This window comes from Barbus barbus (assembly GCF_936440315.1).
Source record: "Barbus barbus genome assembly, chromosome: 31".
NCBI classification, from domain to species: domain Eukaryota; kingdom Metazoa; phylum Chordata; class Actinopteri; order Cypriniformes; family Cyprinidae; genus Barbus; species Barbus barbus.
The window spans coordinates 6,154,804-6,171,002 of NC_136759.1; the positions used below are offsets into that span (position 1 = coordinate 6,154,804).

At 36.3% G+C, this 16,199-nt stretch overlaps 2 protein-coding genes across 2 annotated transcripts; both read left to right on the forward strand.

Moving 5' to 3' along the window:
- Positions 1-509: 509 nt before the first annotated feature.
- chrna10a (cholinergic receptor, nicotinic, alpha 10a) lies at positions 510-5,601 on the forward strand (the record flags this gene model as incomplete). Its single annotated transcript, XM_079387409.1, has 5 exons — positions 510-522; positions 1,912-2,087; positions 2,392-2,570; positions 3,435-3,967; positions 4,907-5,601. 5 exons carry the CDS (start codon positions 510-512, stop codon positions 5,599-5,601), a joined length of 1,596 nt encoding a protein of 531 aa, XP_079243535.1.
- A 1,455-nt stretch (positions 5,602-7,056) lies between these two features.
- LOC306851255 (uncharacterized protein) lies at positions 7,057-15,931 on the forward strand. Its single transcript, XM_079387410.1, has 15 exons — positions 7,057-7,173; positions 7,283-7,363; positions 7,480-7,866; positions 8,146-8,439; positions 8,677-8,937; positions 9,624-9,741; positions 11,230-11,246; positions 12,123-12,203; positions 12,324-12,710; positions 12,991-13,284; positions 13,522-13,782; positions 13,991-14,074; positions 14,445-14,562; positions 14,702-14,756; positions 15,450-15,931. Exons 2-15 carry the CDS (start codon positions 7,303-7,305, stop codon positions 15,810-15,812), a joined length of 2,781 nt encoding a protein of 926 aa, XP_079243536.1. The 5' UTR covers positions 7,057-7,173; positions 7,283-7,302; the 3' UTR covers positions 15,813-15,931.
- The last annotated feature ends 268 nt before the right edge of the window (positions 15,932-16,199 follow it).

Genomic DNA, 16,199 nt, shown 5'->3' on the forward strand with positions numbered 1-16,199 from the left:
AATGTATTAATTGATTATGATATATTTAACATTTAGGAAATGTTTTGTGTCAGTAGCTGCATTCACATCCAGAGATGAGAAATGGGTAGGCGAGGGAAGAGAGGAGGAAAGAAGGGAGGGGGAAAGGGAGCGTAGGTTGCGTCTGAAAGTAACCGGTAAGGGAGATGGTGCTGCTTAACTAACAAATAATATTAAATAATAATAAATACATGTGTACTCAATGGCAGCGAAAAGTGGATATATATTGTTTAACATATATAATGCAATGTCAAATACAGTGAGACACAGAGGCTGGATTACACATGTGCTCTGTTTGTAGGATTAAAGGGTTTAGTGTCTCTGTTTTATTGACTTTCATACAGCAGCTGTCATCTGGAGTTGAAAGACTAGATCTTCAATGAATCGAATATCTCCCTTCACTTTTCGCCCGATAGCAGAGCTTCAATGAAGTGAACTGCGAGATGTCTGCCAAGAATATACAATATTTTGCCTTTTTTTCCTTCTGCTTGATGTTTGTACCAGGTAATGCTTTCTTCTTTCTTACATTTCAATCTCCCACTTTGCTGTTGTTAGTTTCTGTTCACATTTGTTTGATTTATTTTGCAGATTGTTAGCCAAAAGGACATAAACCTTCATTAAATAGTAGGCAAATTCATATTACACAGTCTAATGTTTAGTCAAAAGTATATCTTACTTTATGAAGTGAAGTTGGAGTGAAATTACATTATTTGCCACTTATTTCATGTATTCTTTCCCAAATGCTGCTGATTTTTATATATCGATTTCTGTGTATTGTCATCACATTGTCAGCCCAACATGATAATCCTTTCGGTAAATCTCTTTTAAAGCTTTACTGACATGACAAAGCAGTTCTAAACATCTGGCAAAGTCCAGATCTGCGTCTATATCATTCAAAGGTTCTCATATAGCTGTCATTTAAATAATAATTTTCCTCTCACACACTGCACTATAGGTACCTTCTAACCCTATATAGTGAGACACCATGTTCTGTGCTACTGGGGCATGTTGTCACAAAGTGTCAGTGTGTTTCATGAACTGTATCTTTTTTTCTGGCCAATAACAATGGGAATATTTAATAGTGGTATATTGACCAACTGCTTAATGGTTGATATACTCAATCTCTTGTGTTGTATGGCTTCAGATGAATAATCTCACAGGAAATCTCATCCCTCCATTCCTCCTGATTAAGCCATCTGTCATGTGGACATGAGTCACACAAGTGCTGTCATGTGGCTCTGATTGACAGGCGACTCTGAACTATTACTTTATCAAAAAAACTCAAATATCTAATTAAACTGAAAGGATGTGATTTGGTTTACCTTAGGATGAATCTTCCCTTGCCTTTGCTTTGTAATATTCCTCCATTTGTAAGTCATCATCTGTTAAATGAAAAAACATATGGTCAATAAACTCACCACATCACATTTGTGTGCACGCTACTGATCATTAATTAAATGTTCTTTATTATAAAAATACAGTAAAATCATTAATATTGTGAAAAATTATTACAATTTAGTAGAACAGTTTTATATTTGAATACACATTAAAAATAATTTATTCCTGTGATGGCAAAGCTGAATTTTCAGCATTATTACTCCAGTATTCAGTATCACACGATCCTTCAGAAATCATAATAATCTGCTGATTTGGTGCTCAAGAAACATTATAATTATTATAATTATTATCAGTGTTTAAACAAATTGTGCTGTTGCTTATTTATTTATTTGACTGACTGATTGATGAAAAGAAATTTCCAAAGTACAGAATTTATTTGAAATAGAATAGTATGAATAAAATGTATTTACTGTCAGTTTCAATAAATGTACATCCTTGCTGAATAAAAGTATTGAGCATCAGAGAAATAAATTACATTTGAAAATATTCAAACAGAAACAGTTCATTTCTTTTTTTTTTTTCCAGTTTGCTGGGGGGCCAATGGGATCTATGCCCAGAAACTGCTCAATGATTTATTTAGAAACTACACAAGTGCGCTGAGGCCAGTGGAGGACACAGAAGACATCCTGAATGTCACACTACAGATCACCCTCTCCCAAATCATTGACATGGTAATCTGCCAGATAACTCACAAAACCACAGCCTACCAGAAAATGAGCTCAAATGAGGACACTGTTCTGTTGGATTACAAAAAAAATAAAAAATAGTAGCCCTTTTGTTGAGTAAAGGAAGCTTAAATCAAGTGATGAAGTGAAGATTTTGAATGTTGTCTGCCATTCAAATCGTTCTGTAAACTGGCCAAACAAAAGCTTTAAGGACATTTATTTACTGGTATACTGAACCACATAAAAAACGTATTATTTTCTCTAAGGCAAGTAATATAAATTGCTGAGACTGTGTACACTTCCGTTGCAGGATGAGCGTAACCAGATTCTGACGGCGTATTTGTGGATACGGCAGGTGTGGATTGACAAATATCTCACCTGGAATAAGGATAACTATGACGGGCTTGATACCATCCGTATAAGTTCAAGTTCAAGTTCAAGTATACCTGGTAGTTATGTATGGAGGCCCGATATAGTCCTATATAACAGGTAGGGCAGATTAGTATTTATTGGTATTGGTGTAGTCTTTTTTTATTTGCTCTTCCTTTTTTCCCCACATGGAGGCACAAGCTCAACACTTAATAAAGGCATTTATGATGATCGAGTGCTCAGAGAAACACATGTTCCTGTTTTTATGGCTGTAAGTAATATTGTTAGGCAATTCATTTATTTTAATTTGAAGAAAAAAAAAAAAACATCAAATGGAGCAAACAGTAATATTTATGTATGACAAGTTTGATTCTACAGCTGCTCCTGCACTGAATTTGGAGGATACTGACTACTGAGCACCTTTTACTGTTATGTATTAGTCTTGGCTGTAAAAATCCACACACTCCTGTTAAAATTGCAGCTTTAAGATGTAAAAATGAATCCAAGTAAAATCATATTAGATGTTCTTTGGAAAAAACTGCAGGCCTTCATTAAAAATCTGAAGATGAAGACATGCATAAATGAGCTCAAACACAAACTGAAGTCAATGGAATGGCTTCTCAGAAGAAATCTGTGAAATGATTTGAAGAGGGCCGTATACATAAGATCGCCCTAAAATATGATCAATCTGAAGCTGTTTTCCAAGGAAGAGTGAAAAAAAGACAAATCAAGACATACTAAGTTGACATAGACTCTTATTCAAAAAGTCTGACTGTTGACACAAAATGTGTCTTAGTTGAAATTGTACATTTGTTCAACCAGGTTAAATGAAAGTTTTTAATTTGTTTGTTACTTGCGTATTGAATCTTTTTACTTGGATTATTTAAATTAATCTTAAAAATCTGATTTTTTTACTGTAATTTTCCAGTGTTAAATGACCCAAATTGCTCTATTGTTTACTGTAGAATATTCTTACTCTTGTAACACTGATGATCACTTCACCAGCACTATGGACACCAACGTCGTGATCCGCCATGATGGTCAGATCATGTGGGATGCTCCAGCCATCACCAAAAGCTCCTGTAAAGTTGACGTCTCATTCTTCCCCTTTGACGCCCAGCAGTGCCGTCTGACCTACGGGTCATGGACCTACAACGGCAACCAGCTTGACATTTTGAACGCCATGGAGAGTGCAGATCTCGCAGACTTGGTGGACAACGTGGAATGGGAGGTGCTGGGAATGCCGGCCAAGAAAAACATCATTCTGTACGGCTGCTGTGCAGACCCTTATCCGGACGTGACGTATACTCTGAAACTGAAGAGAAGGGCCTCGTTTTACGTGTTCAACTTGCTCATTCCCTGTGTGATGATCTCTTTCTTGGCTCCGCTGGGTTTCTATCTACCTGCAGACTCTGGGGAGAAGGTGTCGCTGGGAGTTACCGTGATGCTGGCGCTTACCGTGTTTCAGCTGCTGGTGCCTGAGATCATGCCTCCCTCAGAGAATGTACCCCTTATAGGTGAATCATAACTGCTGTAACATGGTAAAGTTTGTATAAATACAAAGTTTTCATATAAAGGCATAAACTATATAACAGTGAGCATATGCTATTTAAAATTCAGCCTGGGCATTTTAGGCCTTTTTCTAAATATTTAGCTTTGTGTCACTTATGTGGCTCTCAGTAGTAAATATTTCTTAGTAAGTAGTTTATACATAGGCCTATTTGAGTATTTATTGCCCCTATAAGTATGTGTTTCTTACGTTCTGTTAGTAGATCCTTCTATTGCTAACTATTTTTAGCTTGACATGTGATTACACGTTTGGGTATAGCTTTCACACAAGCTAGGTAAGTTTCGGTAACTCCTCCAACACCAGCGCTAGCACTGAGAGAAACTTCTTTACAGAACCAGTTTCATTTGTAAACAGAGGAAACGAATGAACTTCAGTTCTGTTAAAGTTTCTCACAAGTTCATTAGTCAGAATACCGTGCTAAACTATTCTGACTGCTACTTATGACTGGTTTTGTGGTCAAGGGTCACAAATAATAGTGCGACCATTAGTGTGAATGCTGAATGGATGTATATGAAAATGTGTAAAGATGCACATTATGCGTTTTGTCAGTGAATATTAAATGGATGAAATATATTACCATACTCCTTTTTGGTTAATGGCAAGTAACGGCTTCTAAAACGACTGCAAAAATGTCAATAAACATCCTGTGTAAACATACCTTTGGTAAATCATTTTAAATGTATTTATTTTTTAAATAATCTCATCATTTGGCAATTGATTTTTCTTGTTGAATATTTATTCCCTGAATGTATTAATGTAACAGCTAAGAAACATATAGCATTCAACATTAATTGATAATCTGTCATTCTGAACTTCTCAGATATAATCATTTACTGGCAATATCATTGAAACTAAATGTTTATAAACTTTCTCTTGCATTCTACAGGAAAGTATTACATAGCCACGATGACCATGATCACTGCATCCACTGCCCTCACCATCTTTATTATGAACATTCATCACTGTGGCCCCGAGGCCAAACCCGTCCCAAACTGGGCCAAGAAATTCATCCTGCAGTATCTGTCCAGGATTTGCTTTGTCTACGAAGTTGGTGAGAACTGTATGACCGCACAGCCAGAGAGACCAGACCCTCAACCACCCGACTCCAACTGCAACATGAATGGCCAAGCTGGGAAAGATGACTTTGTGTTTAAATTTGAGAGAAGTCAGGATGCCATGTCTTCAAAGCTTGCAGAAGACACAGAAGACATGTCTCAAATCATGAGTCCGGCTTGCTCACTGGGAAAACACCCCAGCTGTAGCTATGGCGTCTGGAAGGAGGGAGCGTTCATGAGCATCGATTATGGTGATGGGGCGGCAGAGGCAGGAAAAGCCACAGGAAGAGGAGAAGATGGATGCAGAGATCATGATGGCGGGCTCAAAGTGCAGTGCAAGTGTGAGCAGCAGCATCTCATGAGGAATATAGAGTACATCGCAAACTGTTACCGCGATCAGAGAGCGACTGCAAGAAGAACGGGTGAATGGAAAAAGGTTGCCAAGGTTCTGGACCGATTCTTCATGTGGCTGTTTTTTATTATGGTTTTCTTCATGAGCCTGCTCATCATGGGAAAAGCCATATGACATTAAATAAAGACATAACTGAAAGGATACAACTGATTTATTTATTGTAATATTTTTTATTAATTTACATCAATTTCAAATACCCATATTCAATGTAAAATGATGAATGATGTTAAAACTACTATATTCCACACCCCTCCACTATCACTACTTCATCATGAAACATTTGTAATTATACACCATGTACAGTACATGTGGAGATTTTGCACTTTCGGACATGTGCTAAGTAATACACAAAAACTGTGTACATATATATTCTTATTATTTTAATCTTCATGGTCTCTTTTCTCCATGTTTCGTCTCATGTTTTATACAAGGCCAAAAAAAGGACGGGAGCATCACCTTCGATCCACCAGAGGTTATTGCAGTTCCAGGATTATGTGCTCTCATTTCATGCACCTTCATCAATCCAGATGAAACTAAACTTTTTACTAACTTTCAGTGGCATGCATGTAATGAAATTGGATGTAAAAAACAAACAAACAAACAAAAACAAAAACATGTTTTAACAACAAAAATAAAGAAAATGATAATGGACGGATTAAGATGCTTGATCCTGATCTGGGTACAAACAACTGCAGCTTTATAATAAAATACATAAAACCAGAAGATCAAGGAGAACATGAGTTGAGCCGTCTGGTTTACAATCAACTCTTAAACCCAAAGTTAAAATCAGCATTCAAGGTAATGCCTGTTTATGTTTAGCAATGTATAAAAAGGTCCTGCTTTTTTGTGTACTGAAATGAGCTCATGTGTTAGTTTAATACTGCTGTTTGTTTTCTCATGTTCGCAATGCAAAAATACAGTCGTGTCCTTCTTTTTGGTGAAGTAATGGACACTTTAGTGGAAGTGGTCTGTAAACGACATATGCAGAATTTCAAGAAAGGCCAAGACAAAATTAATTATTATAAATCCAGATCTAATAAATGAATGAATGAATGTTATTTAAATTCTTCGTTGTTTCAATCATTATGTTCAGAAGGTTTCATAATATGAAAAAATGAACTTGGTTGCAAAGGATAGTTCTGTGTATATGTTGTTCTCGCACCCACTTGAACCAAATACAGGAAATACGTCATGCAAGTAGACAAGAGATGAATGCAAAGACTATAAAGTGTGGGTATTGGGACCAGCCCAAATGCAATGTGTGATCTGTTCACAAACCACTTTATACTCGATTCACGCCTGTATTAGAGCTGACCACTTATGATCGGAACATGAAATGCATATTAATAACAGATGGAAAGGCTTAAAAAGTGAATCAGTTCCTTTGCCTCTTTTAAATCAAAAGTCTTAAAGTAGATTTTGTTCTTCTCTCGATGCTTTCTACATTTCTGGCCGAAGAAGCTTTCTTTCTTTTATCCTGCTATCCTGTTGGCAATACTGATTTTTAAAGTACACAAAACCCCCAGCCGCATGCTGATGTAAACTCATTTTTTGAAGGCATTTTAAAGAGGAAGTACATGACAAGAGGAAGAATGCATTTTGTACATAGTTACTTGAATGCTTCTTCTGCAGTTCGAAAAACTAACTCTTCTGAGAACATTGTGAAGGGGTTGACTTGAGAAAACGGTAAGAAGCTCTCTCTTTAGTGCTATATCCATATGTTCTATAGTAGGCAATGCATAGTTTGTTTAAAAATGCTAAATGCTGAAGTGATGTTGTTGTTTTTTCTGTGCAGATTTGTGGAACACATTTAAAATGCAGATCATCTCATGTTGTACAATCCTCTTTATTTTTATAGTAAATAGGTTGTGTACAGGTATACATCTTATATTGCGTTTATATATATTAAATGTATATATTACATTTGACTTAATATTTTTCTTTTAAATATGTTAAAAAAATTCTAAAAATGATCTGCTTGTTTTATTCAAGGTCAAGCAAACAAAGACTGGAACATCATCTTTGATCCACAAGTAGTTACTGCAGTTTCAGGATTATGTGCTCTGATTCCATGCACCTTCACTTACCCAGATAGAGCAACACCTATTGATAATGTTAAGTGGTATGTGTGTAAAAATGGTCGATGTTATGATGAAATCTTCAAGGCGAAAGCAAGTAGAAATACTGAAAACAAATTGGGAGAGGATGAAACTAAAACAGGATGGATTGAGATGCTTGAACCTGATCTGACCAAAAACAACTGCAGCATCATCATGAAAGACATAAAGGCAGAAGATGCAATGGAATATGCATTCAGAGTGGAGGGGTCAAATTCACAGCGAAACACATATAACCCCACAGTCAAAATCATCATTCAAGGTAATTACTTGGGTTTAGCACAGTTTAAAATACCCTGCTTTTTTCTCGAGCTTGATGTTCTTTTCGGTTTCTCTATTGTTTCAAAAAGATGTTCAGCTCACACTTCTGATGTTTTATGATTTCAGATGTGTTATTAGCCCCACTAGCCATTCTTTTAATCTCAACACAATATGCATTTCATTTTTATCTGAATCTGTACTCAAAAAAAGTAATTTAGACTGTGGTAAATGTTGGCTGTATGTCACTTCACTAAATTTTGTTCTGTACCTCTATTTGCAGACGAGCCTATAATGGACATTCCTCCTCTCAGTGAAGGAGAGGAGGCCAATCTGACATGCTCAGCTCCTTTTCCTTGTCCTGAAACTCCTCCTGAAATAACATGGTGGATCAAGACAAGAGGGGGAAACATCACTGATCTAAAGGACAACATCATCACTCTGACCGCCTCCAAAAGCCTTTACCTCTCAACTTTGACCTTAACTCCAACCTCTGACTCGCACAACACCACTGTAGGATGTGACGTGAACTACGGAAGCATAAACATCAGTACAAGAAGGACTCTTGAAGTCATGTGTGAGTTTACAAATCTACATTTTAACTACTACAACTGCCCGACCATTACATAAAACAAAAATTCAGAAATACATCAAAATGTTCAGTTCAGAAGAGCACAGCTATTACTGTTGAGAACAAGCTTCTTTCATCTACTCTTTGGATGTTCTGTCCTTATCAAAAAGTAGAATTACAAATATTTATTTGTTGGATACAAGTGAATGTGCTGTCAAAACTAATGCAGTTTCTCATTTTCAGATGTAAAGACTCTTGGAATTCTGGGTAATGACAATGTGATGGAAGGTGACACTCTCAGCCTGAGCTGCACTGTTGAGAGTCACCCACCAGCATCTGATCCTGTATGGAGTTTCAGTGGAACCTCAGATATATTCATGAACCAAACGTCTGCTGAATCTTTAACAATAACCAATGTTACAAAGGAGCATGCTGGGGTTTACATCTGTATGAGAACATCTGGGAACAAGACACTGAATGCATCCTTCACTATCAATGTCATTCGTAAGTAGAACCCGATTCCATCAATAACCTAACAATGTCACAGTCTTACAACATCACAAATTACGAAATGAAAATGTGTCAGCAACTGTTGAAACATTGAATAGCAACACATAGATCCTTCAAATATCAGGAGAAGTTCATTGCACGTTTGCATGAGACATCCCTAAAGTCATTTACTAATTATAATATCAAATTCATCACATTCCAGGTAATACAAATGAATCGAAAGTCAAGTCAAGTCACCTTTATTTATATAGCGCTTTTAACAATGTAAATTGTGTCAAAGCAACTGCACAATATCCCCAAAAAAAAGGAAATAGTGTGTCAATAGTGTAAAATGAAAAAAGAAAAAAAGAAAAAATTGCAATCAGGTCGACGATATCGCTGTGAACGATATCGTCGAAAGTGCACGAGTCCTTCAGTCCTGGAAGTGAAAACTCGCCACAGAATGACACCAGAAATATTACAGGTAATTTGAGCATTTACATACTGCAGCCAGGTTTTATTTCAGGGTGATTATGATTTCGCCAATTAGGACATTTTTCTTGTTTGACATTGTTGCGGAACAACGATGCTCTCAACCAATAATTTTTAGGGTGAGGCTTAAAATTTAGGATTATGACTAGGATTGGGGATTGAAAAATATTGTGAGGAAACTATTATTTTCTTCTGATTTTACATTCAAGATAAAGCAGCTCTTCAAAGGCACGTGGACATCAAAATGATAACAGCATGTCTGACGGGAATATCCATCTCAGCAGTCATCTTCTCTGTGGTTTTGTGCTGTCAAGAGTCTTGGAAAAGGTATCACCACATCCATAACTGAAAAGCTCAAATGTGCAACACATTCACCAAAATGCATACCTATCATATACGGTTCAAATGAAGGTGTTCTGCGTGCTTTGTTTGAATGGGTGTCTGTTGATGAGAAAGCATGTGAAAACTGCTGTCCACAAACACAGACGATCGTTATTCTAATCTCTGGCACTCAGTATAATTTACTTTGCTTTGATTCTGTCTTATTTCCTACATATCTTTTCCAGCAAGGACAAGACACATGAAGTGGAGGCAACAAACATATACACTAAAGTTGTACTGGAGATTTTTCCAGGAGAATATGAACACTTTATGAAAGAGTGAAATTAATCATTTTAATTGAAGGAACTCATAAGCTTGCTTTTATTTAAATTTATGTTGGATTTTGATTATACTGAAATTGTAAAATATATTTATTTTTATTTTAAGTCACTTCTTCACAAATCTAAAAACTTGATTCTATAGTATTGTTCAAATTTTTTAAATACAAATAAACAGTGTGAATTAATTCAAAGTGTTGAAATGTCATTCTTTCTGTGTTTTAGAAGATATGACTAAAGTTAATTTTATACCACTCACGTGTAGTATAGTATATGATGCATGCAGATGAGAAGCTGTGTAGAACACATCATTTTATTTATTTATGCATTTATTTATTTATAAATACTAGTAATACTTTAGGTACAATATTAAGAATGTGTGCATATTGTGAATTCATTAAATAAACGTGGTTACTTGACTTTTCTGGAAGCCTTTTAGTAGAATAAAAGTTATTTTTCAGAGTTCAAATGCATTACTCACCCTTTTCCATTGTTCTTTATTCTCTTAAATCCCTTAAAAATGTTTAATGAAAAGAACCATTACATTTCCTTTAATGCCCATGACCAGTATCATTAGGCGAGTGGGCGGAGCTTCATTGTGGTCCTTGATGCATTTAGGATGGGTGGCGTTTTCACTACAAAGGGCCTGTCCCAATTATAGATAAGCATATACATATTTGTGGTCCCAACACCCACACTAATGGTCATGGCAACTCGAGAACATGTACTTGTAACAGGAAGTAAGTGCACAAGACTGTCCCAGCTCTGAAAAATGGCAAAGCTCAGTGCCCTCAACACACACTAATTCCACACCTGCACTGAAATCACAAGAGTTTGAGAAAACCTTTACAGTGTAAATTAATTTAATTACATATAATTTGCGTAAAACAAAGTCTTTAACAGTTTTTGGGACAGATATGAGTGTGTGTATTTTATAAAACATTTGCAGCTGCTTTTTATCACTTAAATAAAAGCACCGCATTTAAACTGTGTCATAGGGTGACTGAACAGAAATGTAGAAGTTTTTTTTTTTTAAGTGCAAAGAATTAAATTAACAAAATGTGTAAATAAAGCTCTGTAAAAACTTTACTTGCATTTATACAACACTTGTAAGCGTGTCCCATTAGTTAATCAGAAGTTCTGTGCATATGTCAAGGGTTGAGAACCAGAAAGGTGTAAGTGACATTTCACCAACTTTACAGGAGAGCCAAAACAAAATTTTACCATAGTTTGATCTGACTTTGTGAACGGATTTCACTTGGCTATAATACAAATTTGTACACTCATGGATGACTGTACTTTTGCCAGTAGAAAGAGCTCATTAAGAGCTTTCATTTGAACTCCATTCCACCAAAAATGTCACTTACGCCCTTTTGGTTCTTCTGTGTGCGATGTTGTTCTCGCACCCACTTGAACCAAATAAAGGAAATACGTCATGTAAGTAGACAAGAGATGAATGCAAAGACTATAAAGTGTGGGTATTGGGACCAGCCCAAATGCAATGTGTGATCTGTTCTCAAACCACTTTATACTCGATTCACGCCTGGATTAGAGCTGACAACTTGTGACCGGAACATGAAATGCATATTAATAACTGATGGAAAAGCTTAAAAAATTAATCAGTTCCTATGCCTCTTTAAAAAAAAAAAAACATTTTAATAAATCTTAGACATTTTTTCTTCTCTCGGTGCTCTCTATATTTCTGGCCGAAGAAGTTTTCTTTCTTTTATCCTGCTATCCTGTTGGCAATACTGATTTTTAAAGTACACAAAACCCCCAGCCGCATGCTGATGCAAACTCATTTTTTGAAGGCATTTTAAAGAGGAAGTACATGACAAGAGGAAGAATGCATTTTGTACATAGTTACTTGAATGCTTCTTCTGCAGTTCGAAAAACTAACTCTTCTGAGAACATTGTGAAGGGGTTGACTTGAGAAAACAGTAAGAAGCTCTCTCTTTAGTGCTATATCCATATGTTCTATAGTAGGCAATGCATAGTTTGTTTAAAAATGCTAAATGCTGAAGTGATGTTGTTGTTTTTTCTGTGCAGATTTGTGGAACACATTTAAAATGCAGATCATCTCATGTTGTACAATCCTCTTTATTTTTATAGTAAATAGGTTGTGTACAGGTATACATCTCATATTGCGTTTGTTATATATATATATATATATTTTACATTTAACTTAAAATTTTTCTTTTAAATATGTAAAAAAATATATATAAAAATGATCTGCTTGTTTTATTCAAGGTCAAGCAAACAAAGACTGGAACATCATCTTTGATCCACAAGTAGTTACTGCAGTTTCAGGATTATGTGCTCTGATTCCATGCACCTTCACTTACCCAGATAGTGCAAAACCTATTGATAATGTTAAGTGGTATGTGTGTAAAAATGGTCGATGTAATGATGAAATCTTCAAGGCGAAAGCAAGTAGAAATACTGAAAAAAAATTGGGAGAGGATGAAACTAAAACAGGACGGATTGAGATGCTTGAACCTGATCTGACCAAAAACAACTGCAGCATCATCATGAAAGACATAAAGGCAGAAGATGCAATGGAATATGCATTCAGAGTGGAGGGGTCAAATTCACAGCGAAACACATATAACCCCACAGTCAAAATCATCATTCAAGGTAATTACTTGGGTTTAGCACAGTTTAAAATACCCTGCTTTTTTCTCGAGCTTGATGTTCTTTTCGGTTTCTCTATTGTTTCAAAAAGATGTTCAGCTCACACTTCTGATGTTTTATGATTTCAGATGTGTTATTAGCCCCACTAGCCATTCTTTTAATCTCAACACAATATGCATTTCATTTTTATCTGAATCTGTACTCAAAAAAAAGTAATTTAGACTGTGGTAAATGTTGGCTGTTTGTCACTTCACTAAATTTTGTTCTGTACCTCTATTTGCAGACAAGCCTATAATGGACATTCCTCCTCTCAGTGAAGGAGAGGAGGCCAATCTGACATGCTCAGCTCCTTTTCCTTGTCCTGAAGCTCCTCCTGAAATAACATGGTGGATCAAAACAAGAGGGGGAAACATCACTGATCTAAAGGACAACATCATCACTCTGACCGCCTCCAAAAGCCTTTACCTCTCAACTTTGACCTTAACTCCAACCTCTGACTCGCACAACGCCACTGTAGGATGTGACGTGAGCTACGGAAGCATAAACATCAGTACAAGAAGGACTCTTGAAGTCATGTGTGAGTTTACGAATCTACATTTTAACTACTACAACTGCCCGACCATTACATAAAACAAAAATTCAGAAATACATCAAAATGTTCAGTTCAGAAGAGCACAGCTATTACTGTTGAGAACAAGCTTCTTTCATCTACTCTTTGGATGTTCTGTCCTTATCAAAAAGTAGAATTACAAATATTTATTTGCTGGATACAAGTGAATGTGCTGTCAAAACTAATGCAGTTTCTCATTTTCAGATGTAAAGACTCTTGGAATTCTGGGTAATGACAATGTGATGGAAGGTGACACTCTCAGCCTGAGCTGCACTGTTGAGAGTCACCCACCAGCATCTGATCCTGTATGGAGTTTCAGTGGAACCTCAGATATATTCATGAACCAAACGTCTGCTGAATCTTTAACGATAACCAATGTTACAAAGGAGCATGCTGGGGTTTACATCTGTATGAGAACATCTGGGAACAAGACACTGAATGCATCCTTCACTATCAATGTCATTCGTAAGTAGAACCCGATTCCATCAATAACCTAACAATGTCACAGTCTTACAACATCACAAATTACGAAATGAAAATGTGTCAGCAACTGTTGAAATATTGAATAGCAACACGTAGATCCTTCAAACATCAGGAGAAGTTCATTGCACGTTTGCATGAGACATCCCTAAAGTCATTTACTAATTATAATATCAAATTCATCACATTCCAGGTAATACAAATGAATCGAAAGTGAATGAGTTCTTCAGTCCTGGAAGTGAAAACTCGCCACAGAATGACACCAGAAATACTACAGGTAATTTGAGCATTTACATACTGCAGACAGGTTTTTATTTCAGGGCGATTATGATTTTGCCAATTAGGACATTTTTCTTGTTTGACATTGTTGCGGAACAACGATGCTCTCAACCAATCAGATTTAGGGTGAGGGTTAAATTTAGGATGGGCTGGGATTGAGGACTGAACAAAATTCTTATCGATATAATTTTTCTCTGATTTTAGAGGCAATTTATGGTTAGATATTGGATTAAATATTGTTCCAGGACAAACAGAAGATTCCAGGAACATGTCCTACTTGGCCAAATCTAATACTCCCAACTCTGAACAATAGATATTTTCTTTATATACTTTCATAGACATTACTAACAATTCTGTGTAAATTCAAGGTATAGACGATTTCTTTAAGAATTTGGACATCTCAAAGATATTCACATTTGTGGCGGGAATGGCGTGTTCGGCACTCATCTTCTCAGTGGTTTTGTGTTGTTGGGTGTCTTGCCACAGGTAGGTCTATCATTTACTTCCTTCTTCTCCTAAAAGGTGCCTAAAAGTTCATCAAACCACATTTGTCCTAATAATCTATAGTGTTTATATCTCTGCTTGATGTCTCAAGTCTCATCAGCTGAAAATCTTTTCTTAACAGAGGCAAAAAACACAAAGTCCCAACTGCAAATCCAGACACTGAAGTCAATTTGGAGGTAAGACAAAACCAATATCCATGACTGAATATGAACATAGGAACCAATACGTGTATACTGACATTTTGTAAAGTTTAACTATCACTTTTAGTTTCAACAGACTCCCATATGGAAACATCATACACCATTTGTGTCATTCTGGAAGATTGCATTACCCATCTTTTATGAAACAAAAATTGTGCCTTGTTTACTCCACCTAATCTTTGATTTTTAGTTTCTCAAAATAGTTGATATAGCGCTGTATTATATGACATGTACTGTTAGTCTGCGGTTTTCCTGCGGAATTAGGCTAATTTAACACTGTTGCCGTGGGTTGAAGTGACCCCAATAACAGGATATTTAGCCCCTACAATGCGAATATTACCAGGAAACCCCTCCAAAAATGTGTATTTTACACCCTGGAATGCATTTTTTTTTTACTGTGGGACCCCTCTCGAAACGCTAGTTTTGGTTTAGTTTTGACTAGCAATTGGGTGGGTTTTGTTGTGAAAACCTGACAACCCTGATGACATGTCACATCAATGATGGGGCTCATAATCATATAATAGTAGTCCTAATTGAATAATATTAATTCAAATAAAGTACAACTTATGTGAATGAGGCAAAACACAGAATATCCAAATATTGCACAGGTTTTGACAGAATGACTTCCCTGAATGTCAAATGAATAAAGATATGTTTTGTATGTATCAGATGGTTCAGACAGACGTAGCTCAGACTGGATCCAATGAGGAAACACCTCTTCATGGACAGCTTAATGGTGGGAACCCAAACACGGCTGGACCGATGGATGGAGCAGAGGAGGAGGGGGCAGTCGGGATGGATGCAAAAGAGGTCGATTATGCCAGCATCGACTACTCCCTTTTAAAGGACAGAGCACCTGAGGAGGGAGAGAAGGAATCTACAGACACAGACTATGCTGAGATCAAGAGGGACAAGAGAGGAGATGGGAAGGAAAGGGAAGTCCTTCAGGATGGAGATGACAAGATTGAAACACAAGACCAGATGGAGGGAGAGGAGGAAATTTATTCTAACGCACAGGAGTTGACAAGTTAAGGAACTACACCCAACAATATTACAATTTGTATGATTAGTTTTATAGCCTATATTAACTTCAGATGCTTAAGAAGTATAGAATTGATTATTTTTGAGCTTTTATGTGTCTAGCATTAATAGTTGGTGATTGCAACATATGAAATTTCATTAGATTATTCTCCAAATAGTAAAACGCAGAAAATCGAAAATGATCCGAAAGTTTCGGAGGTATTTATTTTTTAACGTGCAAAAATTTCAGACTCGGTGTGCAATAACCTTAGGTTTTTTATATCTATTTAAGGAAGTTTCCGAACTTTCTGGAACTGTTGCAAATAATTTGAGTAAATTAAATAAAGTTTCTGGTAGTTACCTTCAGCCTCATTGCTTTTATTGGTACAAAAGTGTCAA

Coding starts and splice junctions, on each gene's coding strand:
- LOC306851255 (XM_079387410.1), top strand. CDS start 7,303: ATGCAGATCATCTCATGTTGTACAATCCTCTTTATTTTTATAGTAAAT. Junction 7,867..8,145: donor AGTCAAAATCATCATTCAAG/GTAATTACTTGG, acceptor CTCTATTTGCAG/ACGAGCCTATAATGGACATT. Junction 12,204..12,323: donor AGTAAATAGGTTGTGTACAG/GTATACATCTCA, acceptor GTTTTATTCAAG/GTCAAGCAAACAAAGACTGG.